This window comes from Echinops telfairi, unplaced genomic scaffold (assembly GCF_000313985.2).
Source record: "Echinops telfairi isolate 266 unplaced genomic scaffold, ASM31398v2 ScPeMD7_18;HRSCAF=68, whole genome shotgun sequence".
In the NCBI taxonomy this organism is placed as follows: Eukaryota; Metazoa; Chordata; class Mammalia; order Afrosoricida; family Tenrecidae; genus Echinops; species Echinops telfairi.
This window is the reverse complement of record NW_022103915.1, coordinates 71,151,430-71,163,631: the sequence shown is the minus strand read 5'-3', so window position 1 is coordinate 71,163,631 and position 12,202 is coordinate 71,151,430. Positions and strand designations below refer to the sequence as shown.

The 12,202-nt window shown below is 43.4% G+C and overlaps 1 protein-coding gene across 2 annotated transcripts in view; it reads left to right on the top strand.

Moving 5' to 3' along the window:
* Nucleotides 1-6,453: 6,453 nt before the first annotated feature.
* Nucleotides 6,454-12,202, top strand: part of BRMS1L (BRMS1 like transcriptional repressor) — a 42,191-nt gene continuing 36,442 nt past the window's right edge. For both annotated transcript variants that reach the window (XM_004698538.4, XM_045288170.1), the window contains exon 1: nt 6,454-6,678. In XM_004698538.4, the coding sequence (XP_004698595.1) occupies nt 6,537-6,678 (142 nt within the window). In that variant the 5' untranslated portion in view covers nt 6,454-6,536. The remainder of the gene's footprint in view (nt 6,679-12,202) is intronic.

The window sequence follows — 12,202 nt, the reverse complement described above, 5'->3', positions numbered from 1 at the left end:
CCATGTGGACCACCAAGCTGGGCTGAGGTGAGCAATGCTACCATAAAATGTGTCTGACTGCATCATTGTAATATCTCTTCTGTCGCTCACGCTCTCGATGACTTTAATATAATACATATACATCTCAACCGTGCAATTGTGCTTACTGAACCGGAGACTACCGGTGGGGGGCTGGCACCCCCACCTAATACTACACTTCTCTTCGTTTTTGTGACTCCCACCAAATGACTGGGTCCCACAAAAATGCATTAACATTGAGTTGATAATAACGCATATAGGGGTTCTAAGGCTGTAAATTCTTATGGGAACAGTGGCTTTTGGATTTGAACCGCTGGCCTTTCAGTTAGTCATCCAATGCTTACCCATACCACCACCAGGGCTCTGTAATGACTAGGTAGGATATGCAATGTGAGATTCTTGTGACCTATCAAGGGGCTTGGATAAAAAGCCAAATCCATTGTCATTGAGTTCATTTTGACTCGTAATGACCCCAGAGCACCGAGTAGACGTCCTCCAGGGGGTTTTGAGCCGGTGAATCTTTCCTGAAGCAGACTGCTGCATCTTTCTTCTGGGGAGCAGCTGGTGGTTTCCCAATGCTGGCCCTTCAGTTGGCAGCCCAACATCTAACCCACTTCATCATTAGGGCTCACTAATAATGTAAATAAGATACAAGGTATCCTGTGGTGGAGGGCATGCAACTAAAGTCTATGAAACCCTACCATAGTGATTGGTCAGTTTTACCATCCCATTAGACTTAAAGTATCCCAAAGGGAGAAAGGGGTATCTATCATCAAGAAAAGAGGCCACAGGAGGAGAGGGTATGTTTTTGGACTGGAGATTCCTGTGCTGAGCATCTCTAGTGCCGTAGCTCTCTGTCTCCTGGGTTTTGGATGCAGTAGTAGCAGAGGAAGCAAGACCAGGAGACGGGTAGTGGACAGCAATGGGCTTCCTGTCCTGTAAAGAGAGAAAAGTGAGTGCCTTTGACCAAAAGGCTTGCTGGCTGAGTGGGCCTTTGAATACTTATTGATAGATTAAAAGAGCTTTGGAACAGTTGTCTGTACTTTGTAGGGGCACTGGGTCAAGGGCATGCGTCAGTCTGATTAGCCAGAGAAACAAATTCAGAGACACTCATATGTATGTAAGAAAATTTAAATACTAAGAGTAATTATATATTACAAAAACATCCCAGTCCAGTCCAGTTCAAGTTCATAAGTCGGATATTAGCCATTAAGTCCAATATTAGGCCATAAATTCCTCTTTAGACTCACGCAGCACATGCTATGATGCTGAATTCAGGAAGATCACAGGCCAGTGAGTGGAAACTCTTGTGGATCCAGTGGCAGTGGAAGCATCTCAGTGCTGGTGTGTGTCTCCACATAGCTTCTCCAGCTCAAGGGCTTTGACTGCCATCAGCATAGCTCCATATGACTTGTCAACAGGAATGTGAAGCAGAGAGAGTGTGTGTCCTACCTCCAGGGAGGAAGACAGGAGTCCCCAGAATCCTCAGGAGAAGGCCATGCCTATACAGAGGCATCACTGGCTATGACCTGATTGACAGGCTATACTCCACCCCTTTACTCAAGTTGACGGGAGATTATATAACTGCCACAGGGCATTCCTATGGGATTGTCTGAAAGGAAACTGTTTTGATAGAATAATTGTATTCTGAGTGTTTCTCATTCTGAATTAAACCCTGTTATTTCCCTACGAAACCTCATCACTGTAGTATTCCCTGTAGTTCTGTGTGGTCGTTGTCATGAATTATTAAATAAGCAGGGGGTAGACAGGGTCAGGGGAGGCACTGCTGGTGTCAGAATTGATAAAAATTGGAGGATGGGGTATGTCTGAACTCTGCCCCACAGGAACGGGCCCTGGACTGTTGATGGTGGTTCTCTCTCCACCGAGGGAAGTTACAGGAGGTCAGAGACCTCCCTACGACTGTTTGCAGCACCCTTCAGGTTTCCAGCTTTTAACTTTACTTATCATAAAAGCCCCATAATATGAATTTTATCTTTTAGAAGCTGGAAAATTTGTAAAAAGCTTTCTACCATTAGTGTCATCATTACTAGAGTACCCTTAAATGCCTTAGAGTCTCATATTTGAGCAAGAAATGTCATACAAACAATGTAACAACATCTCAGTATATCAGGTATGTTTTTAATCAGCAAAAATTGAAATTCAATCAAGACTGACATCATTTGTTGAGAAATAAAGGAAACTACATGAGGTTGACAGAAAAATAGACAAAGGACTTGAAAAGACACTTTACTAAAGTAGATATAAAAAGCCAAACCAGCTGTCTTGGTCAATTCCAAGATTTAGTGGCCCCAACTGTGCCATTGTAGCCGTGCTCTATAGTATTTTCAATGGCCCTTCTTCTGAGACACCTCTTGGGGAATTAAAACCATCCACTTTTCTGCTAGTGGCCTACTTTATTAAACATCTGTGCCACCCAGAGACTCCTAAAGAAGATAAACAAGTGACTAATATTCCCATGAAAATCTATATAACATTCGTGAAATTAAAATAAAAACAGCAATATTAATATGAAGGCTATGATCAGAAAAGCAGAAACACACAAATGTAGGTGAGGCTATTGGGAAACTGACATCGGCACCCACTGTCAGTAGGGTGTAAAATTATGTGCCCGAGAAAATCAGTTTGGTAATTCTTCCACAAGTTAGACATGGAATTATTTTCCATTGCTGTGGAGAAGATTCCTACTCACTGTGACCTTATTGGACAGAGTAGACAGAGCTGTAAATCCACAGAAATAGACTGCCTTTCCTTTCTCCTAAATAAACTGGCTGGTGGGTTCAAACCTCAGACCTTTCCACGAACAACCAAATGCTTAACCCAGTGTGCTACAAGTGGTCCTTAGTATCACCAGGCTGTTGTTAGGCGGCATTGAGACAGTTCTGATTCATAGCAAACCTATGGATAACAGAATGAAACACTGTCTAGTCCTGTCCCATCCTCACAACAGTTTTTATGTTTGTGTCCATTGTTGCAGTTACTACGTCAATCTTATCATTGAGGATCTTCTTTTTCACTGATCTTCCACTTTACTAAGTATGATGTCCTTTTCCAGGGACTGGTATCTCCTGATCACTGCCATCCAATCATTTCTGACTCATAGTGACCCCCTGTGGGTTTCTGAGACTGTAACTGTTTACAAGAATAGAAAGCCCAGCCTTTCTCCTGATAAAGAGCCTTGGTGGTGTCATGTGTTGGGCTGCGATCCACATGACCAGCAGTTTGAAACCACAGATGCTCCTTGGACTGCCCTTGGTCCTGGCCTATGGAATATTTTTTCTCGTCCAGGTAGACTCACAACCTGGTGAGACTAAGTCCCTCACTGCTAGTGAGTCGATTCTAACTTACAGTAACCCTAAAGGACAGGGTAGAATTGTTCCTGTGGACTTCCGAGATTGTAGCTTCCCCCCCTTTTCAGTTTTATTGGCACATAATCCACATAATACAATTCAATCATGTCAAGAAGAAATGTACAATCATCACAACAATCAATTTCCAAACAATTTCTTTCTCCTCCCAACTCCATGACTTAATCACCTTTAAAATGAGCTGTGTAATCACATTCAGTTCTAGTGCTCCCTCCGCCGCCTGCCTTTATGGTTTACTCCTGAAATTCCTTCACCCTCCCTATCTCCCCCATTACCCACCCTACCTCCCCTACAAATCCTTGCATCAGTTATTATCTCCATGTATCCACTCCTTGTGTGCTTTATAAACTGTTAAACCCAAGAGAAACAATAAAGAACAAAAACGGATGTAGTGGAAAGGACAAAACAATAGCAAAATGAAGATAAACATACCACAGTGAACAGGAAAGAAAAGACCTCCATCAAATCCAAAAAGCCAGGATATCAAGCAAGAGATTATTGCACCTAGAACAAATTCAGATTGGGTCTAGAAGGAGGTCAACTGGCCAAGTATCAAGTTTTATGCAGCCTAATAAGGATAAGGATTATAATTATCTATGTTTGATAGTAAGGCTGTTCTAGACCTTTGCCTGTGGCTAAGGGGTATCTCCCAGTGGTTGAATCTGACTAGATACTCTGCAGAGGGGTTGGGGCTCCCACTATGCTCCACAGCCTTCCACAAATTAAGTGATCACAATTTAAGCTCTGATACCTCTCCCTTCCTCATATTTGAATTTTGTAATTGTCATCTTTGGATCATACAAACTGGTGTGTTTCTTCCATGTAGATTTAGTTGACTTCTTGCTTATATGGCTGCTTGTTTGAATACAAGCCTTTAAGACCCCAGACACCATTCTGATTGATAGCCAGGTGCCATCTGCTCTCTTCACCACACTTTGCTGTAGCACCCTTATCTTTAGTGATCATTTCATGAAGGCATGTATCAAGCCAGGCCATGTTATCAGAATCTTGTATTGGAGATAGGGTTTCGTAGGCCCCTAGAATCCATTTGGCTGTCCATTGAATATACATGACTGAGGTTTACTTATGACAAAATCAACTCCCCATAATACCCACTACATTAGCACCAGCAGCAAACCAACCAGCAAATAATCAATCAATCAATCAATCAAACAAAGAGAAGGAAAACAAACAAAAGGCAGGAAAACAAAAATCTATTTAAAGAAAAAAAATGTACAACATTGTCAATCATCCCCCCGGGGTACAAGGCAATTGTACCAATGACATCAATTTTTCCAATGACACAGTACTCCAGACACCGTCAGTATGAGACTGTAACTCCTTATGACAGGAGAAAGCATCATTGTTTAATGTAACAAGTCCATCCTTTATATAGACACCCAAAAAGTTGAATGTAGGGACTGTAATAAATATTTGTGTAATGCTCATTTCATTATTTTTCACTATAGCCAAAAGGTGGAAACAGCTTAAATGTTTTCTAAGAGATGACGAAATCACAGAAAACAGTTTTACTCTGAAGCCATCACAGTGGCTTTGGTTTGGGGGCTTGGGGCAGATGGGAGGGGAATGGAGAGTTTCTGCTTAGCGGACACTGAACTTCTTTTATTTATGGGTGATGAAAAAAAATTGGACACTGAAACGCATAAAAACATTAACAAAACGTCATGAGGATGACCTCCAAGGATATAACATCTATGAACCTACAGCGAAGGCAAGTAGAATAAAGGTTTGGGGTGGGGCGGGGCACAGTGGTGGTGGTGGTGGTGGTGCCAGTAAAAGGGAGCCCATGTCAAGGAGTCCAGGAAGAAAACGAATGTGTGGAAACTGACTGTGGTAGCAATTGTACAATTCTATTTGACATGACTGAACTATGGAATGATATGTATTAAATCCCAATTAATAATTAGTTAAAAATTAAAGTTTATAACACAGAAAAGAAAAAAAGGAAACTAATAGTGGTGGTGACTATACAACCTCTGAATGTAATTAATGGTCACTGAACTCTACAAGTAAAAAATGGTTGAATTGATAAATGTGTGATGCAATGTTTTTGTCTACAATAGAAAAATGAAAAAAATTAAAATGACAAAATAAAATTCTTTTCGTTGTAGATTCATTGCAAAACTTAAAGACCAATTAAATTTTGTAAAGTATATAAGGTGCAATTTTGTTGTCTGAAGTTACTAATTCAATATAATAGTTTTTAGCGGTAAGGCTATCTGCTTCCAAAAGGACTTGCAGCCTCAGAAACCCTGTATCAGGTCAGAGTCCACTTGATGACAGTCAGTTATTTGTTTGGCTTGGCTTGGTGGAATGGTTCTCCAGTTACCTACACTCAAATCCAAAACCAAATCCATTGGCCTGGAGTTGATCCTACTCATAGCGATCTTACAGGACAGAATAGGACTGACTGCCCTTCTGGGTTTCAGAGACTGTAAATCTCTATAGAAGCAGGCAAGCTTTCTCTTGCAAAACGAGTGTGTGGGTTCAAACTGCTAACCTTGCAGTTAGCAGCCCAGGGTGTAATAACGAATTACGCGGCCAGCGTTCTTTCCCCAGGCTTAAAGAGCAGGAAACTCTTCCAGCCCAAAGACCTTTTACCATTTGACTATACCATGTTGGATATCCAGGGAGCTCGGACAATCGCTTGGCGGGAAAAAAAGAGTAAACTATAGACCAAATTTGCAACATCTGTTTAGTTTATAAGAGATTAGCGTGTCAGCTTTCCTGCCTTGTGGGACTTGAAGTCCGGAGAGAAGTGCTCAGGGATGTTGAAGCCGAGAACACCGCAGCCCTTGATTTGGCTCAGATGAAAGGACTACAACTCCCAGGTCGCACCGGGAGGCTGCGTTATCAGACGGACAACCAATGGCGCCCGAGCAGGGCTAGCTCCGCCCCCGGACTCGGAGGACGCCTCCGCCAATGGCAGAGCTCCGAGGGCAAACCCTGCGGGTTAGGTTGTGAGGCCCGGGCCGGGGGGGCGGGGAGGAGCCCCGGGGGTTCAGAACGAGCTCCCGAGCAGGGTGGGTCCGGGCGTTCGGCGCGCCCTTCCTTGAAGCGGCGGTGGCCGGGCTGGGCGCCGAGAGCGGGAGGCGACGGCGCGGCTGGAAAATGCCGGTGCATTCCCGAGGGGATAAGAAGGAGACAAACCATCACGATGAGATGGAGGTGGACTACGCGGAGAACGAGGGGAGCAGCTCCGAGGACGAGGACACCGAGAGCTCGTCGGTCTCTGAGGATGGAGACAGCTCAGGTGCGTGTCCCAGTGGGGCTGGGACACGGAGGGGCGCGCGGCAGGCCGCGCTCGGCACGCGGGCAGCTGAGTCCTGCTGGGAGAGCTGGGCGGGGAGAGCGGCTAGGGGCGGGGATTGGCTCCGGGCCCTAGGCTGCACCCGGGCGGGTCGCGGGGCGCTGCCCGGCCCCAGGCGTGTCCCCGGCGCTGTGCGCGTCCGGACTTGCCGGGTCCCTCGGACGGCTCTCTGCTGGGCTTCCTCTGGGGACCGCCGCGGGCCGTGTCCAGGGCTGTGCCGAGGGCGGGCCGACCCGCAGCAAGCTTGGAAGACCCAGGAAATGCCTTCTTCCCACACCACGGACCTCTTTCTCTTTTCACCTTTGCAGCTGTACTTCTTCTCAACGTGGGTGGATTATCGGGGCAGATTGGTGCTGGCCTTGGACTGACTTAAAAAAAATTACGAAGACAAACTCAGGGCTGTCGAGTCGATTCTGACTCCTCGCAACCCTATAGGACGCAAAACTGCCCCTGGGGCTTTTGAGACTGTAAGTCTTAGGAGAGCAGAAAGCCTCATTTTATCAACCTTTGCTTCGAGTCAGCCATTCAACATTTGCCATCAGCTCTCTTTCTGGGGCTGACTTGGGAGCTGTCCAGTTTACGCTCTATTGCCCTGAACTTTTCAAGTCGGATGATGGGACCAACTTCAAGGTGATCTTTGGATGTTCTGCAAAAGATTCCACTTATGTTTTAAAATGGACTCTTTTGTGCCCGCTTTCAATTCCTCCAACTAATTTCTTTCGCCCTACTTTTCTAGCTTTGGGTTATTTTAGTTTAGTTTTTTGTTCATTTGCTTATTTGGGGTAGGGGTGGGAGAGTGGGAAGGGATTAATGCCATAAATCCGTTTTGCAAACTGTCAGTTATTCAAAAAGGGTGTTGGTTATGTTGCTGTTAGGGGCTAGCGAGTTGACTTTTAGCCAAGCTGTGTGCAGCAGCCCTCTCCATCCTCACGATTCAGTGCCGCTCCCGTCCACTGTTGCAACTACTGTCAATTCACATCTGAAGGATCCTTCTTTTTCATTGAATTGCTACCAAGCAGCTAGGATAGTTATAATCTGGTCTCCTTGAAGACAGTTAAAAAGCTGTCATAATTTACTGCTTGATTAGATTAAAAATGAATGCTTAATCATAAGTAATGCTTCAGAAATTTGAGACAGGCTATCTTTTCGGAAAAGGACTATGGAGGCATAGCGATCCTGTGTACAACAAACGAACCACTGCCGGATCCACTGTTTGTTTGAAACCCTTTCTTCAGCCACCGAGTCAATCCCAGATTCCCGTATTATGGTTTTCCTCTTTTTCACTCACTCTCTACTAAGCATGATGGCCTTTTCCAGGGCCCAGTCCTACCAGCTTCATTGCTCACCAGGACCATTCTGGCTGTACTTCCTCCAAGAAGGATTTTTTGTTCTTCTGGTAGTCTGAAGTACTGTCAGTTTTCTTCACCTACACCATAATTATATGCATCCATTTCTCTCCAGTATTGTGTATTCATTGTCCAGCTTCCACATGCATCTGAGATCATTGAAAATAGGAGGCTTAGGTGAAGCACACGTTAGACATCTTTGCTCTTTACCACTTTCAAATGGTCATTTGCAGCAGATTTACCCAATGCAGAATCTTGACTGCTGTTTCCATGAGCATGATTGTGATCCAATTAAAGTGCAATCTTTAACAACCTCAGTCTTTTCTCTGTTTATCATCATGTTGTCTACTAGTCTAGTTGTCTTGATTTTCTTTTCATCAAGTTATAATCCATACTGAAGACTATAGTCTTTGAGCTCCATGGTAAGTCCCTCAGGTCCTCCTCTCTGCAAACAGAGTTACTTCATCTGCATATTGAAGGTTGCTAACGGGCCTTCCCACAGTTACCTAAGTATCCTAGGGGGAGCAGTTTAAGAAAAAGTGCAAAGGCTGATTTAATAGAGTGAGAAAACCAGTTTGGTTGGGAGAAAGATTTGAGCTATGAAGGGGAAAGAAAGGTATACACATGAAAGATTTCAAAGAAAACATAAAAGAATATTAATGAATACAAGTTGAGCACAAAAGGGGTGAGGATTAGCACAAAATCCTGATGTTTTAAATAAAACAAAAGTTTTAGGATAAAAATGAGAGATGAATTGTATGACAATATTTTAAAATAGGTTGCACTTGAGGCGATACATTTAAGAATGTCCAACTGATAGATGGGAATGTGTGAGTGGAACATTCCTGGTGTGGGAATAATAACTTGAAAGTCATCTGCCTAGATTTGGAATGCTTGAAAAAGTAGCAAGACTGCAAAAAGGAGGAAGACCTTCAGCAAGATGGATTGGCACAAGTGGCTCCATTGATGAACTCAAACATAAAAATAGTGGTGAGGCTGGCACAGAACCCAGTGGTATTTCCTTCTGTAATGTACAGGGTCATTGTGAGTTGGAACCGACTTGACGGCACCTAACAACAAGATAGAGAAAGACCACCACTTGTCCGTCAGTTTGCCCTACTGTCATGGTTTGTGTGTTGCTATGACGCTGGAAGCGATATCACTAATATTTCAAATACCGGCATGGTTACCCAGAGTGAAGAGGTTTCAGCAGACTAAGACCAGACATCGAAGAAGTAATAAGCTGTCCACGTCGGAGGAATTAGCCACTGAAAACCTTACGAGTAGCAGCAGAAAAGAACAGTCAGATAAAGTGCCAGAAGATGAGCCCCTCAGGTTGGAAAATAATACAAATATGACTGAGGAAGAGCTACCTTCTCAAAGTAGAGTAGACCATAATGAAGTGGAAGAAAGAAAGCCTTCAGAAGTAAAGCCCTTCGGGTTTTCATTTGCTGATGGGGCACAACTCAAACGAGAAGAGACAGTTGCAAATATCTGTTAACAGTTGCACTGTGGAACGTACAAAGTATGAATCTAGGAAAATTCATCAACAATGAAATGAACTACATAAAGATGATTCTCCTAGGCATTATGTGAGCTGAAATAGTCTGGTATGGACTATTTTTAATCATATGGATAATCATAGTTTGAATGTACCAAAAATAACTGGTTGGTATTCAGCTATTTCTTTTTTTTTTTTTTTGGCATTCAGCTATTTCTTGAGGTAGCATATGATAAGGAACTGAAGGACGAAGTTCAAACTGCACTGAAAGCATAAAGGAAAAAATTAACGGAGTAACAATTGTAGTGTTACAAAAAGCTGAAGAAGCGCTGGAAGCACTCATCTATGACAGGAAATTTGGAAGATTGCTTCTTGACCAGCCAACGGATGAGATCTATATTTGTGACCATTCCAAAGCAATGTGACCCAACAGAAAGTATAAATTACCTAACAACATCACATGAAAGTGAAATTTTGCTGAAGATCATCCAACAACACTTACAGCAGTACATTGACAGGAAGCTGCCAGAAATTCAAGCCAGAAAAAGAAGAAGACATGGAATGAAGGGTATCATTGCTGAAGTCAGACGGCTCTTGGCTGAAAGCAGAGAATGCTCGACAAGTATTTACTGGTATTTTATTGACGATGCAAAGGGATTTGATTGTGTGGACTATAGCAAATTACTGTTTGCTGATCCTGATGTGGTAACCTATTAGATCCCCCAATAATTCACTGCTTTTGAGGCTATTTCAACTCATGGCAACCTTATAAGACCGAGCAGAACTGCCCTTGTGGGTTTGTGAGACTGTAACTCTTTGCGAGAGTAGAAAGCCTCATCTTTCTCCTGCGGTGCAGCTGGTAGTTTTGAACTGGTGGCTGCTGACATTGCATTTAGCAGCCCAACGAGTAACCACTATGCCTCTCAAATTCCCTAATAAACCTCCTTAATTGTGAGTATGGTTTGTGAGTTCTGCGTGGCGCTTGCCGTGAATTATTGAATCCAACATAGATGTAGAGTGTCTTGGGAGGAACAGTTGATAAAGTAGGTAAAGAAGGATGGAACATGGAGGCATGTTGGACCCCTGTCTCGGCAATAGGGAAGCCAGAGGAAGTCATACATGGCTCACCTCCCATGCTAATTTCTGCATTGTTATGTGGAACCAACTTACAGCAACTCTGTGGATAACAGGACAAAACACTGCCTGGTCTTAGCCCGTCTGCACAATTGTTATGTTTGAGCCCATTGTTGCAGCCATATGTCTTCCCGTTTTTTACTGTCCTTCTTTATCAACTATGATGTCTTTTTGCGGGGACTTGTCTCTTCTGACAACATGTCCAAGGTACACAAGACAGAATCTCACCATCCTTGCTTCTAAGGAGCATTCTGGCTGTACTCTGTGTGTGTGTGTGTGTTTGGCAGTTCACGGTACTTTCACTATTCTTCACCAGCACCATAATTCAAATGCATTGATTCTTTGAAATTTTCTGCTCAGCTATTTTACTTCATCTTTTTTTTTCCCATTTCCTAAAACTGTTCTACAAACAAGAGCACGTATCTGTTTCCTCTGACATCCACTGTAGTCTTTCCTGCTTTCCTATCTTTTAAATGATCTTTTGTTTTTTCATATATGACATTATGTACTCATTTATTTTATTAGCATTTCTTGAAGAATTTTCTGAGGAACAACCATGTGCAGGGATGTTTTCCATCATCATGACAGATGTTATTGCTTTTTTTCTTCATCACTATTTCACGGTGAAATGGTTCTTCTTTAGCTTCCTTCCTTAGAAGTATTTCCTTGCTTTCCCACCTTGATTCACTACCTAGCCATGGTGTTCTCGCTACCTCACTCCTCAACATCCAGGGCTGTTCACTTTGCTCCAACAGAAACACTGCATCACCCCCCAGCCAAACCAGATTTGGATAGCTCTCCAGCATCACAGCCTTGTACAAATCTCTCTGTACAGGGTTCAGGAATCCCCACTCTTCCTGGGAGAAGTCAATGGTCACCTCTCCGCTCAGCTTCAGGTACTCTACCAGACAGTGTTCTGTTGCTAGTCATAAGATTTTCAGCATATCTGACAATGTTCCACTGTTGTTCCCTCAGAAGTGGACAGCCTGATCTTTCTAGTCTCTTCTTAGTTGGGAAGTGTTGCTGAAACGTGTGTATCTTGGGTCACCCTGTTGGTATTTGAAATATAGTTGACATAGCTTACAGCATTATAGAAATATGCAAGCCACCACAATAGGACAAGACGAGGGGTGGTGTTTTCCTTAAGCCCGAGGAAATCTAGAATCTAAGGAAATGTATTTCCTAGATGTGTAAAGCACTGTTTCCAAGTATGCTTTGCTTTTTTAATGGGAGCTGGATTAGCGCTTAAATTCTGAGCACTGGGCTTGCAAAAGGCTGTGGTTTATCGTAGGACGCCCATTTTGGGTTTCTATCTAAATTCATCCTCCATTGAATTCTTTTTGACTTTTGACCAGCAATGTAAGGAGTGTTGCCCTCAGGCAGAGTATCTTTGCTGTGATTCCCCTGTCCATCCAGGGAGGGCCATCTTGCCCTCAGGGACTTGTCTGGGCAATTTCTTTGGTAGACATTGGGGTCCTAGGGTCAT